The sequence below is a fragment of the Solenopsis invicta genome, chromosome 2 (genome assembly GCF_016802725.1).
Source record: "Solenopsis invicta isolate M01_SB chromosome 2, UNIL_Sinv_3.0, whole genome shotgun sequence".
NCBI lineage: Eukaryota > Metazoa > Arthropoda > Insecta > Hymenoptera > Formicidae > Solenopsis > Solenopsis invicta.
The window spans coordinates 10987995-11010097 of record NC_052665.1 but is presented as its reverse complement, the minus strand read 5'-3'; the positions used below and the strand labels follow the sequence as shown (position 1 = coordinate 11010097).

Genomic DNA, 22103 nt, shown 5'->3' with positions numbered 1-22103 from the left:
TTATCGAGAGCGAACAGTGCCGCATCGAGGCGTGCGCCGAGTGGGCAGAGTGAGCTGTTGCCAAGGGCGCCACATTTTAGAAAACAGAAATTTTTTTCAGTTGAGCGTCGAAAAATATTTAAAGAACTAGAAAAAGAATGTTATACCCAACTATTCAATATTCAAATTAATGTAAATGAAGAGTTTCTTATTAAAACGAGATATCGAAAAAATCAATTTTTAAAAATGATGAATTGTGAATAAAATTAGGATGAGCACTAAATAAGACAGTTAGGATTACAAATTATGCAAACAGTAATAATAATTTCAGTAATGTTTGATAACCTAATACAAGTTCCAAATAAATTTTTGTGAAGATGATACTTAATATCATCTTCTAAAAGAGCGCCTAACACATTTCAATCCATGTAATGCGACATCGAGAGCGAAAGTATCCGGTTTTCGATTTCTTCGAGAAGGAATTTGTCAGGTAGATAGACGAAACGCGATCCAGTGCTGCTGGCTCCACGTAGACGCTTTGAGAAATTTCTGCTCTCGTTCGACGAGAATCGATAGCTCGCGAGCAAAAACGCGTTGTCGCAAAAAAAAAACTCGCAACTTATTCGCAATCTCGTCACTCGTCACTCAGTTATCACTGGACGAGTGATTTTTACGACGTAAAAAGGGAATAAACGATACTTACTCCCTTCGTCACGCATTTCTAAATTCTCGTCGAAATTTCGAACGATATGTAGCGCGATGTGTAGGTTACACACGTATACCCTCGTTCGCTGTCGCTTTCGCCGAAACTTCGTTTCGCGCTTTTGGTCCACCTCTTCTCCTCGATAACTTTCGATCTCGTTAGCTTCGTTCGAATTTCGTGCATGAACGACACACGTTTCTCGCGTATTGAATTTAAAAATCCAGTAGTCTCCTTATTTATATCTGCCTCAAACACATCATTCGTCTTGACATTCACGAAATACCACAAATACCATGACGAGAAACGGACGAAAATCGAAGTATCGTTCGAAATCACGCGAATCGATCGAACGGATCGACCGTCGAGTCGTCGATTTCGAAATTGATTTGAATCACCGACTTTACATAATAGTTTATCTCAACTTTTTATCAAATGCTCATCAAAATTGACAATTTAAAAATGATTTTCTTAACGACTTTCGGCGACTCGTGATTCGCAGATTCAATTCTACGACGGCGGGAGCGAAATCGAGGGCTGAGGAAACGCATTTTGTATTACAGTAAATTTTATTAAGTCTGAATAGCGTTGGTGTTAGTCAGCGTTGCGTCGCCGTATCCTTGCTACCTCGTACGATATCTACACACAGGTTCTCGTTGATACATTCGATTCTCGCTTCCCTCCGTCCCGTCACGTTCCGTTGCACGACACGCCGCCGTTCGGAGTCGATCTCCGATTCCGTACTAACATCTATTGCGGTTTTTATTAGTAAAATAAAATGTACACTGAAATAGACAGACGCTGGAAGAACATTAACATATCTTCCCGGGACGCATCGAATAGATTAGACGTTTTTATCGACCTATGCTGTACATCGTCGAACTTGATGTAATCGTTCGAACTAACGCTCCGCGACGGAAATTTTCTTCGATTCCGCAATCGACTCGGGTGACACAATCGCCGGCAAGCGCACGCTTATAATAGCGGTATACGTTATGTTAAATGTTAAACAATTGAACGATCGCAAGCATATATTCTCTTGTTGCGGCCTGTTGCCGCACTTAGTCTTCATCGTAAATAACAGAAATTGTGTATCCGGAATAATATTACATTAACAAGTTTATTTTTATACAATTAACTATCTATATACAGTATATCAATATGAATGTCTCGCATTTCTTTAATCAACGTAATATTAAAGAGAGAAATCTGGTCTAATTTTGTCTGCTGCGCTAAAATCTGAAATATCCTTTGTCTGTCTCTGTCTCTTTCTCTCTCTCTCTCTCTCTCTCTCTCTCTCTCTCTCTCTCTCTATATATATATATATATATATATATATATATATATATAAATCCTTTCCTATAATATTCTTAAAAATCGCGATTTCGATAATAATGAAATCTCAGATCTTTGCAATCGATCGCGCAATAATCCTCGTTAAATCGGTATTCATCCAATAATCCAAGTTTCGCATATGAGCTTCAGTATCGAAGAGATAACTTCGGCGAATATTATCTGCCTAACGAATCTTCAGATAAAATTTGAATATAATAGAATCGCGTGATTAAATTTTGTGACAATACAAATAATTGTAATTCACTAGGAATTATTCTATTAAATGCACATATTTATACAGAAATTGAATCCGTAAATATGCTTCTTCGAACCCTTCAAATTCATACTTTTGATTAGGATTGTAAATTCGTCGGCCAACGCATAATCTGTATACTGATTGATCCATCTTATTTCTAGCTGAGAATGGATAATGCGAGTATTTAATATTGCGTTATCGCGTTATCTTGGATGACAAATCCAAGGAATAAAAGGCTCTTCTCTAAGATCAGGTTCGCTAAAGTTGCGCAACTTTTCTCTTGTTCTATTTTCCTTTTCTTTAACGTCATCTATAAACGCGACGACGAGATAACCGTTTTATTCGGCGCGTGTAACGGCGGACTTAATTTAGACGGTTGTTCCGTACGTGCTGAACATCACTCTGGTGGTATCTGTGTCGAGGGTGACGTCCTCCGGTGACGCTAGGTCGACCTTTATGGATCCGGAATTGTTCCGTCTTCGCGTTATGCCACCGCCCCAATTCGACAAGGTCCAATGATAGGTCTCGCCCTCTCTCTCAACGTTCGCCGCAGCGGTCTCCTGCGTCGTCTCGTTCTCCTTGTCTAGACCGGTGTCGATCGAGACGGACGATTGCGACGCGACGGAATCAAAACTGGAATCGCCGCCGCCACCTCTATACCGACCTACGTATTCCGTAGCCATTTCGCCGGGCGATTCCTCGATGGCCCGCAGAATGTTCTGACACAGCTCCGAGTCGAGTGGTATCGGATCCTCCGAATCGCGATTGTGTATGGTCACCGCTATGTGAGCCGGATGCGGAATCGGCAGAGGGATCACTAGTTTCTCTGCACTGTACGTTTGAATCTGGCGTTTCCACGGCTGCCACCGTCCCTCCGAATTCTTCTCATTCGTCATTGTGCGTCTCCGGATTTTCGTCGACGTCAACAGACCACTAGTATCACTGTGGAAAATCACATTTTACATTTTTTTTTCTTTTTAGAAAATTATAACACACTTAGAAGATTGATTACCATCGCTTGTCGGACTTCCTGCTGTTGCTAGCTTGCTTAGCTCTCGGATTGAAGGCAGACACCTCGAGATACGGACTGTGCACTTGGATATTTCCGCGTGGTGCGTAAACGGCGCCGAGTAAATCGGGTCCGTTAATGCCACCAAGTTCAGTACTATGTACCATGTCTGTGTACCGTGACAAATCGACTCCCGGATGCGGTTCTAATCTGAATTTTGTGTCGGAGTCGTCGAGCGGCTGTAGGAAATCCAGACTGAAGATATCGGCATACATAAGCCCTGCCAAGCCCGCCCAATCGCATACCCCTAAACCTTTATTTTCCCAAAAGTCCTCCTCGTTACCAGACAATCTCGCGAAAACGTGAGTGGGATAAAGACGTTCCAGCATCAACGCACCTTGCTGAATGACTACCTGTAATATTATTTTAACTCTATCGCAACTGAACTATACGCGCGTTTGAATTTATACCAATAAAGTATTATTAGAATGCAAAGTCGCATAAAATTTTATAAAAAATAATTACCTTTAAATCAAAAGTGGTTAATTTTATCTTACTCCTCACCGCGACACCGAGACCAGTTTGCAAATTTTTTCTTCGTCGATCCAGCTTCTCGTGCAGTACGGCGATTAGATCTTTGGCTTCTTTCTCGAGTGATTTGTACGGATCTTTTATCTTGGCGAGACTAGCGGCGAACGGGCCGAAACAGGCTTCGACAAACTGAGTAAAATCTCTCTGCGGTTGAGTGATTAATCTCTCAGTCTCTTGTTGGAAAGCCAGCAATTCATCCAGCTCTAATTTTGCTTCAAACGCGGCTAATGCTTGCTCCGCTCTTACCTGATAAAAATCATTTGTTTCTTAAATATTTTGTTCTTCGGATATAGGCGTCCACCGGTAAAAGTGTAATACTCACTTGATAAAAATAATCCGAAGCTAGTCCCGGTCCGGCTATTCTCTTTACAACAAAACTGTCACTCGCTGGTATCCGACCTCTATTTTTTATCACTAGATGGAACATAGCCGTATCCCAAAATACTCTGACCCAGTAACGTATCACAGCAACTGGAAAATAAAATTATTTTAAATGTACTTTCACATAAGTGCCGTTTCTCTCATTAAAATTCAGCATTTTATTTACTTGTAAGTATCACGAACGAAATGACTGGGCATAGGATAAAGGCTACGAATAGCGCCGCTATCGGTTGCAGACAGCCTTGAATACCAATGTTCCAGATTAATGCTTCCATCACCACAAAATATCGATTGCGGCTCTGCTCAGGACTGTCCAGATCCATTATGAGCGCCATGAATGCATGCAGCGTCAACGTAACCAGAGGCATCCTGAAACGATCGATAAATTAAATTCAATTACGCTCTAAGAAAATGAAGGATCCACGAGGTACTAACCATAAGACCGCAGTGAGAGCGATAATCAACGAACTGATGCTCGCTAGAACGCACACCACAGGAAACACGAACAGAATGATGAGTGTCCCTAATAGACCCTTTGCACCGTAGTTCCATAACCTATTTAGATGTCTGGTCATACCTTTGCCGATGAATCCTAAAAAGATATTGTTAACATATTAATATTATTTTTCTATTAATATTAAGTCTGATGCTCTTGTAATTATATATATATTCTTGTCAAAGTACGAGCATAAAAGAGAGAAAGATCTTACCAGTGTCTGGTTCAGTTTCAAAATGTGTTCGACTTTTACTGATATGCCTCCATAGTGCTATTAGTCGGGAACAAAGAGTAGGCATTTGCGACGACTTTCTCGGGAACAATGTTCCATTTAGTTGACTCAATTCCAAGTCGGGAGTAAACGGTTGTACTAACAGTAAAGCGCGAAAAGACACTGGACTACACCACGGTACAGCTACACCCAACAGAAACATTGCATTCCAAGTCCAACACCATGTCCTGGCGATGTAATTTATCCAACGCCACATCGGCCACCTAGTTATATCGCAAAATCATTAGAATACAAACATGAGAATCGAATGAGAGTTTGAATGATAAAGTTATACCTTGTCGTAGTTGTGTGTACAATTTCTCTTTCAACCAAAAAGACAGGCTGGCTGGGATCAGCGCGAGGCGTAGTGATGGAAGTCGGAGTATTGCTCAGTACTGTTGGAATGATTTCGGACTGACCTTGAAAATTGCGTCTTATTATCCAATTATTCGGTAGCCAGATTTGCGCTGGCCATTGAAAAGTCCTCGTCGGGGTTTTTACCTTCCGCAGTTCTTTCAGGAGAACTGGCTCTCTCTGAAACAGACGAATCCAGGTTCCAACAAATTCCAAGATGACAAAATTCTAAGATCGGGCGTTAGATACCTCTTTCATGAAAGTCAAATCACGATTAAGAAAGTAAACGGTTTGGGTTAGATTTTGTTGGCTGCAAAGTGCGTAAGCTTCTTCATGGGCGCTCCATTCGCACTCCTCAATAAAATTTTCCTCGGCCTCGCGCATGCGATCGCGCATCCATGGTTCTATCCGCGACAAGATCGGATGCTCGCTCTCGATACGACGTCGAAGAGATTCTTTGGTTTGCGATAGCTTCCGTTGTACGTTCTCCACCGCTCGGTGCATCAACACGACTGACTGCGCCTGTTGAACTAGCAACTGAGCGATACCCTCGCCTAGCGCGAGTATGTCAGGATGCGACATGATATTCGAATATACTCTTTGCAAATATTCGCGCATCACCGCTTCGTTGACTTCCTAAAAATATCAATTAACAATATATATTTCAATTTATTCTGCACATATTAATTTATCTCTTTGAATAAATATATTAAATATATCTAATTTCAAGTGTTGTGTAGTTGTCAGTTTTTAAATTATAAGTATTTCCCTTACTCGTTCTATTTCCTCATCTGGCTTTTTTTGTGCTCTCAATTCAGATATCAGTCTTTCTCTAAAGTGAAGGAACCAGCCTCTTGTCTCTCTCTCCAGAATCGTCACGAGCGTCGGCAGAGCTTTTCTAATTACGTCTCTGCTGAACAATCTGAGATCAACCGCAGCCCCCCCAGGTGTTCCAAATACGAATGGAACTGAAACGGGTAACAGTTGGGACGATTCTCTTTCAACCTCGAACTTTTCCGTGGTCGCCCGACGAAGCTGTTTTCGTATAAATCCACACAGGAGCTCCAGAGAATCATCATATTCCGGCTGACGTATTGGAGCAAAAATAATGACTCAGATTTATATAATAAAATTGATTTCGCAGAAAAATAATAAAACTAATATCTTACCCTACAAACTAATTCCGCCACTAGATATCGGCAGCGCTCCTCCCTAATTTTAGCATCTAGATTGTGTGCCTGGAGCGATGGTACGCCGATTATTATGTCTGCAAGATGCATATAAATGTAATATGCAACGTATACGTAGAGCACATATAGTTATAATGCGGTGTCGATAATGCGGATGTGCAGATTAGACGTTACACACAAGCACGCGGAGGACGCAAACTGCTCACCGAGAAGTCGCAACAGCCCCGTTAACAATGCTTTAAGGGATTGCGAGACACTGAAGCAATGGGAAACTAATCTAGCCTTTGCCGTTACAACGAGAAACCTAGTTGCCAGGGCGAGATCTGTGAGCAACGCGTCCCGCCGTCTGTCTCGACCGCGCTGCAGAAGACCGCTCAATCGCCATCGGTGAGTCTGCCCGGCGAAGTTGATCGAATCCACTTCGAACTCTCTGTAAGAAGAATCGTCGATCAACGCCGCGTGGTAAAATCTCTCTCGCGTGATCTCGCGACGGCCAAAATCATACAAAGCGCCGTATCCTACATCAGAAGAAATAATTCGAGATGATAAAAAATGTAACAAATAAAAGGATAAGCGTCTCCACCTCCGTTATAAAATGATTTACACAGCGACGTACAACGTCTGTGGTATTCTAATTTCAGTTTAATATTTATTTCTGAACTATGTTTACACCCGGCTAATCTTACAGTAATTGTAATCCATGATTTTTTTAATAGCGATTATGTACAAGCCAAACTTAAAAACTAAAAATAAACGATAAATTGGGAATACTCGGTTTATACAGATCAAGTGCCATGCGACAATGAATACACACAAAAGATGTTATTACACCAATCTCCAATTCTAGTGGCGCAAAAGAGTTATGCGATAATATGCGTTTATCTCATCAACGCTCCGCAAATGATTCATCAAGCGGTTAAGATAAGTTAATGGCGGTGCGAATGAAGGATCATGCTGTGAACGCGACACCGTTCTCGCGCGAGGGAAGTTAGCCGAGTTAGTCAATCCCGTGGCTGTACAGGTTTACCTATCAACCTATTTGCATAAATGTTTAACACATTGTCTTTACTCTTTTAAGCATTGTCGCTTAAGTGTGTCACACGTACCCGCATCTTCGAATGCTCTCCAACTGAGTGGCATTCAGCTTCTTCGGCTTTCCATATTTATCCTTGTGTAAGCTTTACAGAAATCGTTAGAGCATATCAGACACATACGCACTTGAAGCAAGGGAACGCTTTATTTATTTCGCGTACAGAGACTCCGCGCGTTTTACGCATTAAAAACGCAAGTTTTAGGCATCAAAGGCATTTTTCTCGCTTCAAGATTCGCGTCCGATCGCAACATCATCGCTTTCCGGACGTGTATATTCATTCATCATTACAACTACGTTACGTTACTCTCTTTCTCTATCTTTTTTTTCTACTGCCTAACTACTACTGCTATAATTGCACAAAATAACTATCTATCACGATCTTCAAACGAATAAAGAAGAAATCATTATCTGGAAGATATTTGCTACGTTCGCATAATTGTTTATACAAAACCTACCCTCGCTCCCTGATGCTCTCCAATTGCTTGTTGGTCAATCTTCTGGGCTCGCCCTTGCTGTCCACGGCCACAGCGTCCAGCTCGTCGAAGCTGGGTGCCACGAAAAGATCCCTCAGGTGGTACTTTTTTCGCGCCAACGTATCCTCGCCCTCCGTGCACGAGGACAACGACGGAGGCAGGATGATGGGAAACGTTCGCCAGTGATAGAGGAATTGCTGGGCAACTTCCTTGATGTTGTGTACCAACGCCTCGACCTCCGCTGGAGCACCTCGCAGATGCGACGTGTCGAATTCCACCGGTTCCTTCTGAACAACGACAATTACACGATTTTCATAGAATGATAATGATTTTTATTTTAGATTTTACTTGATATTTTAACTTTTTCGAATTTAAGCTGTATTGAATTCTTTTTTCTAAAAGAGCTCAAGTACAGTTCGATAAAGCAGGCTCGTAAAATGCGTGGAAAATTCCGATATCAGTTGGCTACATTCAGGACGGGTAGACCTAAGGTCGATCGATCTTGCGTTACCTCGGGCTGGAGTCCATCTGCATTCTCTCGATGGTACGACTGTTGGGGATAGGCTTGATGATTCGGTCCCGTGTTAGCGGAGTTGGCGGAAGCTGAGTTTAGATTGTGGGGCATCTCGCGCGTGAAAAGCGTGCGCGGTGGCTGGGGTCAGCTGCCCCGTATACCGACTATCTCCTCATATACCATGCTGCTGGTGGCTACCATTTATCATTCCACGCTGCAAATCAAACACGAGAGATCGGTCGAGTATAGATCTTTCCTCTCAAGAAATATACGCAGCGCGATAGCGTCGATATTTCAAGGGGGTTGAAGCTAAAGTTCAACGAGAAAAATATGCTGCCAAGCATTATATTTTTCTTTTCCTGTCAAGTAGAAAAAATTAGAGAAGACGAATATATATTCTTTTTACATAAGTATAAGAGCACAAAATAACTAGGAGATGCAGCCATCGAAACTGCAATGAGAAAGAGAAGGGAGGGAGGGGGGAGAGAAAGAGAAAGGTTCGAAAGAAAATAGAATTTTATAGGGACGATAAAAATACATCCGAAGCGCGCGAGGGCATGTTGTTATTCGTTGCACGAGGTGGTGGTGACCGGCTTTGGCTGAATGCGCGAGACCTATTAACCGATTATGTCCCATTAAACGTTTAAGATTCTGAACATTCCAGTCTTCTTGCCGCCGCGCCACCGCATATGCTTCAAATTACGTCCGCTCTCTCCCTCTCGCTGGTTTACGTCGTCGCGTCGTGTTTTTCTCCTGCCTTTTATATAGATGACGATATTGCACTCCCGCGTGAATCGCTCGCGGCATAATGCGAGACGCGATACAAAAATTCTTTCGGATACATCTTCCAAAGCGCAATGTATCCCGCAAAAATAATATAGAGAAGCGAATAAAAAGTTTTGCGGATTGCCCCACTAACGAGGGTCCGAAACGTCACGAGCGTAATTTATTTTCATGAGATACACTTACGGGCACTTGGATCGAAATTATTTCCAATAGCGTTCGACCCAGCACGATTTGAGCGGTAGTGAAACACAACGAGAGAAATAAAACTAGTTCGGTCTTTGCGTGACAAAAGTGAAAACTCTGATAGACGCATAGGTAGCTATCGGTTCGCGTCGTTCCGGTTCGGAGGAAATTACGTCGCGATGGGTATATAGCCGAGACTTTGCGGAAAATAATAAGGCACTTTCGTTCCCTTTCGCATTCGACAATAGAGCGTGCCTCCTGATTTTATTTCTTTTTGTTTCCAATAATAATTATTGTTTATTTTGCTACGAAAAGATAAAAAAATAATCCGACGATAATTTTCCTTCTATTCTGTCCATCTAGAAATACTATACTATTCTCAGAGAACAAATTGGAGAACATAGCGATCGAGCGGGCATTGATGAAATAAAATACTGGTCATCGACAAGCAAAACATGAATGTTAGCGCTTCTATTTAACAATCACTACTGGCAAAAAATTTTCTGTACTTGTACGTAATGAAAATGTGTTGTAGATTTTGTTAGAAAGTTACGTTCTCCAATTACAAATGTATTATATTGGAGCACATGCAAGAATAAAAAATAGCCTTCGAATAGATCGATGTTCTCCTTGTCGATTTCACAACGCGAAAAGCGTAACGCGCAAAAGAATATTCGCGATTCCATTCGGGCGTGTTTCAAGTAGGTTGCAGTCGCGGGCGGTCGTAAGCTCTGCCTTTTGACCTAGTTCGAAGCCCTCGCAACCTTAAAACGAAACTGCCGGGCTATCGCAGCCGATCCGATCGTCCTGATGCAGCGCGCGCGCACGTCACGCGTGATTGCGTGCAATTTCGGAGTCACACGCATGATTTCCGGTCCCATTCACATTCTTTTCACGCTGTAAACGGCCAACTGCGTAGTACGCTGACAATGATGTGGCAAAACAATTATTCCAATCCCTATTTCTATTCGGGTAGTATATCGTTCGACAGGAATGTATAATCCGGCGATAATGTTCGTTCCTGCAAAAGAAATGAAAGAAAAGAATAAATTGTCGGAAGGCACGGTAGCAATAGTCTAGGAGGCAAGTCCGTTATTGCTGCATCGGCTGTTATCGAATGATAAGAACGTAAATAGGAATGAATGGCTTCTATTCATAGATCAGAGACGAAGAGCGCGGGAAGGTGTCTCTCGGAGGAATGTCGCACACAATTGTCGCGACGATTTCCGTTTACACAGAACTTGATATTTACTTGTTCCTCGGAGATTGCAATTACCGCCTTAAAACGCTATAGCAAATAAGCCATTTTACACGCTATTGTCGCTATTCGCCTACGTCATCCTAGTCTATCTGATTAGCCGTTTTTTTTTTCTTTATTTTCTCTCACGAGAAGATCGCGTTTTTCGCTCTTATGTATCTCCCTCTTTTTTCGTCGAGTAGAAGAACGTGTTCGAGCGTAGGCGTCTAACATGAAGCATCATTGAAACAGAGCTTACAGTTGTTGGTTTGCAACGCGATGATATCGTACCACGGGATCTTCAGCTTGTGACAACCCTATTCAACTTGTCCGTCTAGCTCACGTATCAAACTTACAACGTACAGTAAATTGTAAAAAGAGAAGGTCGCACGGAGAAGAAGTGCAGGATTTCTATGTGCTTCGGAGCGAATCGCTGGCCGGAATAATCAGGTTCTCGCGATGCAGGATGCGAGGAAACAAAGACGGATCCGTAACTTAGAAATCCAAAACTTGTCCCGCCAGAGACGTCGACACGTGAAAGATTTCGCGCGAGATAACACGTACATGTATGTACATATATATATATATATATATATATATATATATATATATATATATATATATATATATATATATATTGCCTTGCACCTCGCGCAAACGACGAGAAATAGCGTGAGATAAATGCGATATACAATATGATTCATCACACGGCTGATTGGAGCGATTCACGAAGCTTGATCCCTCAGGTCAGACTGTGAATAAAAATAAGTTTGCGTCCGACTGCGAGTGGAGAATCGCGAGATTGCATAATGCACGTTCTCGGAAACAGGGGTTGCGAATCCCAGAACCGTAAATCAATATATCAGTCGCGTTCACCTGATCTATTATCTGATTATCGTTGCGATCACGCGCTACAAAGTGCGATACACGCATACAATACACATTTAAACGATTATAACACACGTTATCAAACATGCGCTCTTAAATAAAAAAATAAATAAATAAATAAACACAATGAAATGATGATAAGGGTGAAACGCGATCAATAATGCGGAGGTTTAAAGAATAACGGAAATAAAGAAAAAAGTGGAACTCTCCAAGCGACATGTCTCTCACGCGTCTCTCTCACTTTTTGTATTTTTTTCTCTCTCTCTTTCTCATAGAAAGTCCGGGAGCTGCGAGCCGACGCTCACCCGTGGTCTAACGAACGAGATCCGGTAATACTGGAGAGATAGTGACACTCGAATCCAGCCGGCCTGCCATTTCAATGTGCACGAGACACTCGGATGCATCATCCTCCCCCTCCGTTTTCGCGTTCGCGCCCTTCGTAGTACCATCCGCAATACGATATACATATGTACACCTGCAGCATCTTATCTCTCTCTCTCCATCTTTTAGCGTGTACAATTTGTAGGATGTAATTTCGCCGCGTGAAGTAACAATGGAGCAATCGGAGATCGTCAATTAACCGCAGTTATGTATTATATCAGTCGCAACTTGGTGGCTAAACATTTTAATTGATGCTCACGCACATACAGCTGGCGGCTTTTGTATTTTTAAGAACTGCAACATTAATCTTTAAGATTCTCAATCCTAATTAATACCGTAATGTTTCAAGTTACATCATCTTTTACTCCTCGTGTTATTTTAACAAAATTACGCAAGAGAGAGAGAGAGAGAGAGAAGCTCAAACAGCTTCGGTTCTCCAACGCTCGAAATAAAATTGTTTCTCGCAGTCTACATTCGTTTTTCCGTTCAAAGAGCTCGATAAGCCGTTTGCAGTAAAACAGTTTTGAGTATACCCAAGCAAATAATCCCGGGGAACATTGATTTCCACTCTCAATCGTCGAAAGCCGGGTGGCGAGCGATCGCGTCCAGCGAGCACGTTGTGGAAGAAAGAGCGTTTCGCGCTACGATCCAAAAACTTGTAAGCGTCCGCCTTCTCGTTCCTAGAATAGCAGTAATAGTAATTATAGTAATCGCGCGCGGGAAAAGATGGTTAATCCGGCTGTTAACGCTCGAAACAATCTAACGCACGCACATCGGATCTTTCTCTCCGGGAGAGATCCGACGATGACGTGCACGTGTCGTTGCCTGGCGGCACACACGTGGCGCGCATCGTCTCGCCGCTGAGCGCCGCGCTGCCGAGAGAACGACGCGACGCGACGCGACGCGACGCGACGAGGCGACGGGTGGAGAAGAAAAGAATAGAACCGCGCAGAAAAGTGCATGCTACGCGGGAGAAGGATACTTGGCGAAACGAGATACTTGGCCGTGCCAGACGCTCGCCTTCCTACTTGGCGCCTACAGTCCAAGAGTCTTCATCTCCAAACTAAACACTCTCATAAATTCCTTTCTTTATAGAAATGGAAATTAAATGCGCAGCTACGAAAAATACTAGTTTTCTTGTACGCTGATCTTTGTGACGCCTAAGGCTCTTGTTCCTTGTAGCACGGAACTTGAAAGAGCAGACCTACATAATTTGTAACTGCGGAAAGCGCGGATTCTCAAGATGATCTGGGATCTGGGAATAAGCTCTTCGAGGTCGAGCGTCGAGCGTTGCACAACTGCTTGCCAAATCCATATCCCACGAATGCGAGTACATTGTTATGTATATCGGATTCCGTCGCGTCATCGCTGAAGCAAGAGACTTTTTCGCTCGTCAGAGCAGAAACAACGTGACGAGCGATAATGAGTAAAAGGTGAATATCCGAATGGACATTCTGTCGCAGTAGGCTCTCACGTGTGCGAACTCGGGCTTCTTCCAGCGACAGATTCGTCAGATTCGTCAGATTCGTCAGATTCCCAACGACGGTTTCTCCACGCGCGTTTCTTACCACGCGGCATGCATATCGCGTGTGACGCTCCGATTCTCGTGACGGACAGACCGATATCACGTATGCGTGACGATGATAATTATCTGAAATTAATTTTCGGTACACAGTTAGAAACGCAGCAGTGCACTGCCGGCGCTAACGAATAATGCTGAATGTGCGTTACGTGTTCGCTCGCTCGCAACGGATTAAAGGCGAATCCTGAGTCTCAGCGTTAGACGAAGTGGCGTATCCTCCCAGAGTTGCACCGCTATGATGAACTACTTCTGGCGATTCTCGAGATGTAACGGCGAAACGATGTAACTCTCGAAACTCCGGTCGAGAGCGAGTGCGTGGATTCATCCATTTTCTCTCACACGCGAGGGAGATCCTGTACGTTTTTCGTGCACGCACCGTTGTTGTTTTCATGCGTGGACGAGAGAGAGAGAGAGAGAGAGAGAGAGAGAGAGAGAGAGAGAGAGAGAGAATGCGTGAGAAAAAATGAGATCGATCAGCCCGGCCGCCGATGACCGTGACGCACGCGTTCGCTCATCTCCGGATTCGGAATTTTGTTTCTCTTCTTTTTGCCTTCCTTTGCCACTTTGGAGGACGGGCGAGGAGGTAGTGAAGGACGTGCAACCGGGATACGACGAGAGAGAGGACAACGCCCCTTCAGCGCACCGCGACTGGATGATTCTCTCTATCGACGGTCAACGGGGAAGCTTGATTCGCGCCTTGATATTCACTCGTCTCGCCGTCTCGCGGGGATCGCGCTGTAAACGAGATAATCGAGAATAAGTTCTGTAATCATTCTGCCACAGGCGGAAATCAATTCCGGAGCACTCCCCGAACGGGAGGAGGGGGAAGACTCCCTGGGACTCTACGCATACACATTTAACGCTCGTCTCTCTCTCTCTCTCTCTCTCTCTCTCTCTCTTTCTCTCGCGCGCGCGGTGCAATATTGTTTGTGTGACGTCAGAGGCGAGAAATGACATGCAATCAATTGTTTGCTACACTGACAATGAGAGAAACAAATTATCAAATTTAAACAATTATGTTATTGATACTGATCAAATAATTTATTTGCTTCAATCAAGTAAAAATCATTTAGTTTGTAGTAAATATTACTGGTTTGACATGAAATAGTTATTTCAATAGTACTAATAACATATTTATTTAAATTTAATAATTTTTTTCCTCGGTGTACGTACAGCTGCTTTTTTTAACTTTCTCTTAAAAGCGTAGTGATTTCGCAATTTAAAAAAATCTGTCACGCCCGTTTTGACAGCTGAGAAATATACCATTGTTTTCCAGAATTATTTTACACTTTTATGTGACACGTTTCAGTTTTTGTCGCGTATTCTACAAATCATAATATTTTTAAGTTTGCAAAATCATAATATTTTTAAGAGAGAATTAAAAAATAGAGTTGGACGTAGCGAATAATTTATTGCGTCATTTCTTGTCTCTAGACGTCATATAAACAATAGTCCGCACCGCGAGAGAGCCTTAAATAAATAACGTCATATATAGTTCATATTTTACAAGTGAAATGTTTTCCAGCCATCGCTGGATGGAAGAAAACACTTCTCTGACTTTTCCAGCTGAGAGAGAGAGAGAGAGAGAGAGAGAGAGAGAGAGAAAACGCATAAAAATGTTATTTAGCGATGAATCGAATCGAACGATCCTTAAAAATCGCGTCAAGTCTGCGGGGAGTGCTCTTTCGGCATCCTTAGAACGAGCAAAACCGATCGAAATTACGAGCGCCGTGAGAAATTCCCGGAGCGGCGCGAATTTGTGTCAATTAAGACTGCGTTCCCGCGGCCTGGGGGAGAGCGCGGAAAGACGCGTACGCGTGTCCTGGAACGGTTCCGCCTGACGCTTCCACGCCGCGCGTGAATTATCCACTCCTTTATGCGATTAAAGGGAGGACAAGTCCCTTTTTTCCCTCCTTTATCGTCCGCCTTTATATTGACGGCTGTGTTAAAGGGAAACGATAACAATTGCGCCATGTTAAAAAAAACCGACTGACAGCCACCGGGCGGAAAAATGGTGCTGCTGATCACTCTGACAACGTCATGCCCGATAAAATCCAGGATCCTTCGGCCCTAATATCGACTCCCCAATGTCGTCGCGAGAAACACGCGCGGATTCCATCTACGAATATGCTCCAGCGAACATTTACTTTCTTCGAGGCAAGAGTTTGCAATTTGCGGATTTGTCGCAACCGTTGGCGCGCCGCCCCAGATCGAGGGGGCTCGAACGGATAAGAGGGGGAGAGGGGGAGGGGAGGAAGGGAGAACGACGCGACGCGATGCGACTTGACTCGACGCGAATAAGCATCATCCGCGGCCTAACCTTGGTTCTCGACCCGCCGGCCGACTGGATCTCGCCCGGTCCCGCGGCAGGTGGATCGCGCGCAAGGACACGCGCCGAGTCGCTACTCCGTGGCAACGCGGACCAGCTGATCCCTCGCGGGAGGCAAACGCCGAGAAGACGCCGTTTACCAACGGGATTCCACTCCGTCGACAGATCGGTCGCTACTCACCGTCTTACTCCGGATTCCGGGGACCGTGACGCGCCGGGAATCGCGGGATTGTGGAGGATCGCAATGCAAAAGTAGTCGCTGTTCACGATACACCGTTTATCGTCCAAGAGGGGGAAAAAAAGAAAACGCACGGCCACGAAACGGCCCCCGATCAAACGAAGCCAGCCACCGAGCGACGACTGATTTTTATCGAACCGTCCGCGACGAAATGCGGCTCGCGCCGCGCTCGACCCGCCATCTCGAGGCGACGCGGCCACGATGCAACGACAATGAAGATGGGCGTACTCCAATTCTTGCTCCAATAGAAATCTGTATTTTGACCGCGAAAATTCAAAATCGAATGGAATACAGAATGCTGAATATTACGGTGATAAAGCAAACACTTAAAGAAACTCAAATTCGATACCTAATCTTACAACTCTACATATTTAAGCATAAAGATACCTGTGTAAATCATTCATGTTTAAAAAAACGTTTAATATAGATATAATCATGTTTAAAAATGTTTATTAAACGTTTTTCACAGTTAACGTTTATCAAAATGGTCGAAATGTCTCATATATTTTAACTAAGTAAAAAAAACATTAAATATATATTATAAAATTATAAAACGTTTTTATTATTAAATAATTTTAAAAACGTTTCAAATATTTAATGTTTATTATTTTTGCAGCTGAGAATTGATTTTTAACATTTATTAAACTGTATTATTTAATATATTGTTCCATTATCATTGCTCAACAAGAAACGATTAAAAATTATTGATTTAAAAAAAAATAGATAAATCTAAGATTATTTTAGACCTGCTGAAAGCTTGCTGTATTAATTAGTTCTTCTTTTAAAAAAGATAAAGAATGATTTTAATAAAAAATAGTTGCAAAGAGGTAACTTATTATTAAAATTATTATTGTTTATTTATTATTTTAATTACTTTATTACTTTAATATAAATATTAAATCTCTAAACTTTCTGTATAAATAAGCATATGCATATAAATTGTGAATATCATTTATATATTTATATATCTATTTTTTTTTAATTTCTATAAAACGCATTAATCAGAAAAATATTTTGCCTTATCTGGATCAGCAATCTTCTTCAACAACTTGTCTGTCCGGCCAAAAATCAATCACAGATATCTTGAGGATACAATCTTCGTAGGAACAAGTGCTCATCAAAGTGTCTCCGTTAGATATGTTTAAACGTGATATATCCGACTGCTTCAAGAATGACCAGTCACACCCGTACGATAATCCTTTGTGCTCTTTATAATTGACAACGATAGACGATAATATGTCTGTATGATTAATGATCTTAAAACCATTGTACATACACGCAGCGAGCAAATATTGACGAGTAAAAGGATCCCATTTCAAACGCCAGACTCCACCATCGAGACAAATCTTCGATATTGATCGTGAGAAATTTCTCTTGTCCCATAATCTTACATTTTGATCGTAACTGAAATATTTAAATATGAATTGGAAAATATTAAGTACATTTAAAGAAAACAATTAATCAACTTTAACATAAACTTTGAAACTATAAAAGGTGTAAAAAAAATGTGTAAATTGATCACTTTTTACTCTTATTGTGACAATTCGCAAATACAGAAAAAAAAATTATATTTTAGATCAATGAAAAATTCATAAAAAGTTTAAGAGATCTTTGATTAAAATTTTATTAATCACTTAAAAAAAAATGCAATTATGAAATATTTTTTACCTTCCGGTTGCCAATAAAAATGTTTTACTGACGTTACTATGGATGCTAGTAACGCCAGAAGTGTGCTCCTTATTTACAGATACAGGATGAGATCCTGTTCTGCTATCGAAACATAAAAACCTATTATCATCACCTCCTGAAATATTCGATAGTTTCATTAAAAAATTTACTTTTCGTACAATATTCTAAAAAAATAATTATTTACAGATTAAACAAAATTTCTCAAAAATAGATTCATATAAATTATATTGTATATTGTCATACCAGAATAGAAAATAAGTGGATTGGAATAATCGAAGGCAGTAATCCATGCATGAAACTCATGTGCAGGCCACGTAAAATCTTTCGTTAGATCACCCACTTCACGCCAGGTAAAATGAGAGATTCGTCCTGCGCTATCGCTCACGAGAATATTTGTATTGCTAACAGGATCAGAGGCGGTATATTTTTCTCTAGACCAATCCAGAGATAGTGCCATGATGTTCTCGTCGTCGCTGACTTTTAATTTAGTGATAAATTCCAATTTTATTCCTTTATCCTCGCCTTTTAGCTGATGAATTTGTAAGTGTCCCATGGCATCGACAACGGCAAGTAATATTCGAGTTTCTACATCTAGGACATGCAACCATTTCATATCCAACATAGCTGAAGTGCATACTTGTTGCAACAGTTCGAGCTCTCCGCCATTCACTATACGGAGTAATAAGATTTGCCCCTGTCTATATGTAGATGCCGTGTTAGGTTCATTTTTATTTAATTTATATGTTCCACAAGCTAATATATTTCGATACGGCTCTACAGGACACCACTCAACAGTGTCTGCCGGAAATATTGTATCGAATGTAGTTAAAGTACGCACGTGTATCTCGTCTTCTGTCATTTGTTTTTGTTAATTATCTGGAACAAAAGAAATTTTGGTATAATTCAAAGTTACGCATAAAAAATAAATATTTAATAAAATTATTCAAATTCTAAGAACAGTTGTAAGATCCTATATAATAAACTTATGAATGTAGCAATCTTTTATTTACAATTAATGACCATATGCTCGTAAAACAATTGTGAACATTGATTGTGAAATAAATGTATAGTATAAAAAATTTTACAAAAATTGAGAAAAAAATGAATATATTCAATATAAATTTAAAGCACAAACTGAAAGATGTGAGTCATAATAAGCGCTTAAACACAATTGTCTTTTTTTAATAAAAAAAATTTTTATTTCGTTATAGATATTACACAATATTTAAATGTAGGAACACATTTGTACCGTCACACATTTGTACCATCTTTATTTCGTATTTCTCTTATAGTGAATTTGATTGTACGCACTAATGCACATTAAAGTCATTTCTACCTAAATTAAATATAAAGATGTGGGTTTAATAAAAATATATAAGCAAGATAAAATTTTACTATATTTTATTGTGCTATCTGGTAAGATATGTATTTTTTATTATTCAAAATATTTGCATTTCAGTTTTACACTTATTGTTAGATCATTATTCAATGGCTTTAATATGCACCGTTGTGCACTAACATGAGGTCCAATCAAATTCGTTATTAGCTTTATCTGTTACCAGCATCAGATTAAAGATTGAGATTGAGGTTGGATTGGAGTTTAACTAATCAGGGAAAGAAAATCTATCTCAAATTTATTAAACTTTCCTTTGATTGTCAAATTCCAATCCAATCTCAATCTCTAATCTGGTTGCAACTTTAAGCAATATTATACAAGTAATATTAATTATTTAAGCAACGATGTAGAATTATATATATATTATATAAAAATTCTTCTATAAAATTATTGTTTGTATAATTCGAAACAGTAAATATTTTGTGTCAATATTTGTACTATTTGTTCTATAATTGTGTGTACATATTAAGGCGTCAAATATTCAAATTATAATTTTTGCAAACTATTTTCTTAAGTCAATAAATAAATATTATTAAGAAAAATCAGAGAAGAGAAAATATAAAATTTTCATACAAGTATATTTATAAAAAAAAAAAAAAAAAAAAAAAAAAAAAACAGTTTTCTATTACAAACTAAATTAAAATAAATCATTAAAAATATTACTGTATAGTGTTGCTTTTTGGTAGTATTTAATTATCTGTTTTATACAAGAGATCTCTGATTTTTCCATTTAATATTATCATTCATCTACATATATAATTTATCTGTTAAAAAAGAGATTAATACCTTAGCTAAACTGAAATAAAAATATTTAGTTCCATTAGCCTCCATTAAAATCTGTTACCATATTATTGTAATTATCACCTTAGCTTATTCTTTCTATTAATAACACACACTACACACAGTCACTTTAAATTTGGTTTTTGCCTGACTCTTGTTTCTATCACAATAGAATAATATCGTTCCACTCAAAATTCCCAATAATACACAAGAGATAGCAGGACAATTTCTAATTGCTCTATTGCTAAGTTATATAATGCCTTTAATTATATAGAATTATATAAAAAATGTTTGAAATATTTGTTTAAATATAGCAACATATCGTCATTTAAATTTCTTGGATTTTTGATATTTAAGAATATTAAATAACCTAGCTGATAGAGGTTTCACGTGACAACTATCTGCCAAATTATTTAACTATGTCTTGGCAGATCCTAGATTCAAGCCAAACTTTTTTTTCCAAAAATGTCTTAAGAGCTTTCTCTGCAAAGCCATAAAAATATTCCAAGTTGAGTAGCAAAAGAGCGTTGAAGCTACTTGTGTGTATTTCAGTCTTAACATCATACATGACACAAAGAACTTTGAGCGGGTATAAAATATGAATTGTCGAGGTAGAACAAATACTGTTGACAATACAATGGTCCACACACGATGCATTAAGTACTGTTTAAAGTATATATTTGCATCGTGATACAAAGAGTTATCTATGCGGGAAACATCGCGTAATTGTCACGAAAGCATTATTAGTATGCTTTCCTGGCACTTTTTATAGCCTCAGCACGGCATTGTTGGACTAGACAACATGCCTTTGCGATGCCGCGTTCAACCTTGGGCAGTGTTTTGTTAAGGTTATCGCCGGTGTAACAAAGTTTAAGATCGCGACCTAGCTGCTCTATGACTCGCAGTAACTTGGTATATTTCAATTGAGCAGGCACGGATGATATCGGCGCGGTGTGCTGAGTGATCCTCGGCTCCGGCACTGTCAGCAGAGATTCCGTGATCTTCGCAGTCATTCCCACGGTTTTGCGTTGCTTCGACATCTCGAGGGGGAAAGAAACTGTACGTTTCCTGTTTATCTTTTACACCTTGAGAAACAATCGACAATCTATCAGGCCTGTGGATGTAACGCGAATGATCGCAAAAACGCTAACCTTTAAAGATAATACGAGAGAAATGTCTACCAAATTCACGTCGACACGTTACACGAATATCGAAGTTATAAATATTAATATATGTATTATAAATACCTAATTAATCTGTCCTTTTCTCTCTCAAATCTCTCATATTCGTGACACGCACAACTAACGTTTTGCTAGCGTTAACTAGCGTATTTCGTCAAGCGTGACCACGTGGAGTAGCAGAGAGAATGTGAGAGAATGAGAGAGAAGCCCGATTCAGATTCTGCCTGATCTCGGAAAACACATCGCGTCCGACTGTTGGCACACCTGGCGAAGAAAGTGTCGAGCGCCGCGTATGTATGTACAGCGCGTACACGAAGTCAACTTGAAATCGTGTTTCTGTCCTAGCAGCTTTCGCGCGACAGACCGCGACAGACCGATTGATTCGTTTCGTCGCATCGTACCGACGATAATTTCCGCGAATGCAATGGGGTCGAGACGCGAGTACCGAATTGTAGAGGTAAATAAACAGTAGATACAGATTGACTTACCATTCGCCGCTGGTCGCTCCTGCAGTCGCTCCTAATACCAGCTCGATCCAGCTCCGTCTCGGCCGCAGCTCTCGAACGTTCAAGATGCAAGATTCTCTTCATGACGATTCGTCTCGATTCACACATGGCACGAACGTGATCCTTCGTTTGCGGCACTCTCCAAACACTCCTGATACTCACACGCGTCTGAAACTCGGGATACGAGGCAACGGAGAAGATGCGAACATGCGAACATGCGAAACACGATTGAACGCGACACGACTTCGCACTTCGCATCGTGTATCGTATCCAACACGATGTTGG

At 40.7% G+C, this 22103-nt stretch overlaps 3 protein-coding genes across 15 annotated transcripts; all 3 read right to left on the bottom strand.

Moving 5' to 3' along the window:
* Positions 1-1090: 1090 nt before the first annotated feature.
* Positions 1091-17403, bottom strand: LOC105195001. 10 transcript variants are annotated; one of them, XM_026135547.2, is made up of 18 exons: positions 13849-14324; positions 13592-13768; positions 12651-12797; positions 8640-8856; positions 8111-8415; positions 7669-7740; positions 6769-6992; positions 6542-6639; positions 6147-6458; positions 5622-6008; positions 5314-5552; positions 4962-5242; positions 4687-4843; positions 4418-4620; positions 4193-4341; positions 3805-4116; positions 3283-3692; positions 2639-3212 (listed from the first exon to the last, which is right to left on the bottom strand). In XM_026135547.2, exons 4-18 carry the CDS (start codon positions 8751-8753, stop codon positions 2639-2641), a joined length of 3837 nt encoding a protein of 1278 aa, XP_025991332.1. In that variant the 5' UTR covers positions 8754-8856; positions 12651-12797; positions 13592-13768; positions 13849-14324. The 10 variants fall into 10 exon arrangements, with proteins under 10 accessions (XP_011158482.1, XP_039315667.1, XP_025991332.1 ...); XM_011160182.3 differs by lacking the exons at positions 12651-12797; positions 13592-13768; positions 13849-14324 and adding exons at positions 14343-14434; positions 16020-16407; XM_011160184.3 differs by lacking the exons at positions 12651-12797; positions 13592-13768; positions 13849-14324 and adding exons at positions 14343-14434; positions 16210-16407.
* Positions 17295-18814, bottom strand: LOC105195000 (diphthine methyltransferase). The gene is made up of 3 exons (XM_026135554.2): positions 18199-18814; positions 17935-18070; positions 17295-17670 (listed from the first exon to the last, which is right to left on the bottom strand). The coding sequence occupies exons 1-3, from the start codon at positions 18812-18814 to the stop codon at positions 17295-17297; spliced, it is 1128 nt and encodes a 375-aa protein (XP_025991339.1).
* A 1220-nt stretch (positions 18815-20034) lies between these two features.
* On the bottom strand, positions 20035-21634 carry LOC120360073. Of its 4 annotated transcripts, none has more exons than XM_039459770.1 (2): positions 21379-21634; positions 20035-21282 (listed from the first exon to the last, which is right to left on the bottom strand). In XM_039459770.1, exon 2 carries the CDS (start codon positions 21169-21171, stop codon positions 20875-20877), a length of 297 nt encoding a protein of 98 aa, XP_039315704.1. In that variant the 5' UTR covers positions 21172-21282; positions 21379-21634; the 3' UTR covers positions 20035-20874. The 4 variants fall into 4 exon arrangements, with proteins under 4 accessions (XP_039315704.1, XP_039315703.1, XP_039315702.1 ...); XM_039459769.1 differs by having other exon boundaries at positions 20035-21245; positions 21379-21633; XM_039459768.1 differs by having other exon boundaries at positions 20035-21216; positions 21379-21553.
* Between the last annotated feature and the right edge of the window lie 469 nt (positions 21635-22103).

Excerpts from the sequence above, each read along its gene's own strand:
- LOC105195001 (XM_039459732.1), bottom strand. The coding sequence starts at position 8,753 with ATGCCCCACAATCTAAACTCAGCTTCCGCCAACTCCGCTAACACGGGA. Across the intron at positions 5,243-5,313 it reads GTACACACAACTACGACAAG|GTGGCCGATGTGGCGTTGGA; the intron begins GTATAACTTTAT and ends CGATATAACTAG. Across the intron at positions 4,342-4,417 it reads TTCGTTCGTGATACTTACAA|TTGCTGTGATACGTTACTGG; the intron begins GTAAATAAAATG and ends TTTATTTTCCAG.
- LOC105195000 (XM_026135554.2), bottom strand. The coding sequence starts at position 18,814 with ATGACAGAAGACGAGATACACGTGCGTACTTTAACTACATTCGATACA. Across the intron at positions 18,071-18,198 it reads TCCACTTATTTTCTATTCTG|GAGGTGATGATAATAGGTTT; the intron begins GTATGACAATAT and ends CGAATATTTCAG. Across the intron at positions 17,671-17,934 it reads TTTTTATTGGCAACCGGAAG|TTACGATCAAAATGTAAGAT; the intron begins GTAAAAAATATT and ends TAAATATTTCAG.
- LOC120360073 (XM_039459770.1), bottom strand. The coding sequence starts at position 21,171 with ATGTCGAAGCAACGCAAAACCGTGGGAATGACTGCGAAGATCACGGAA.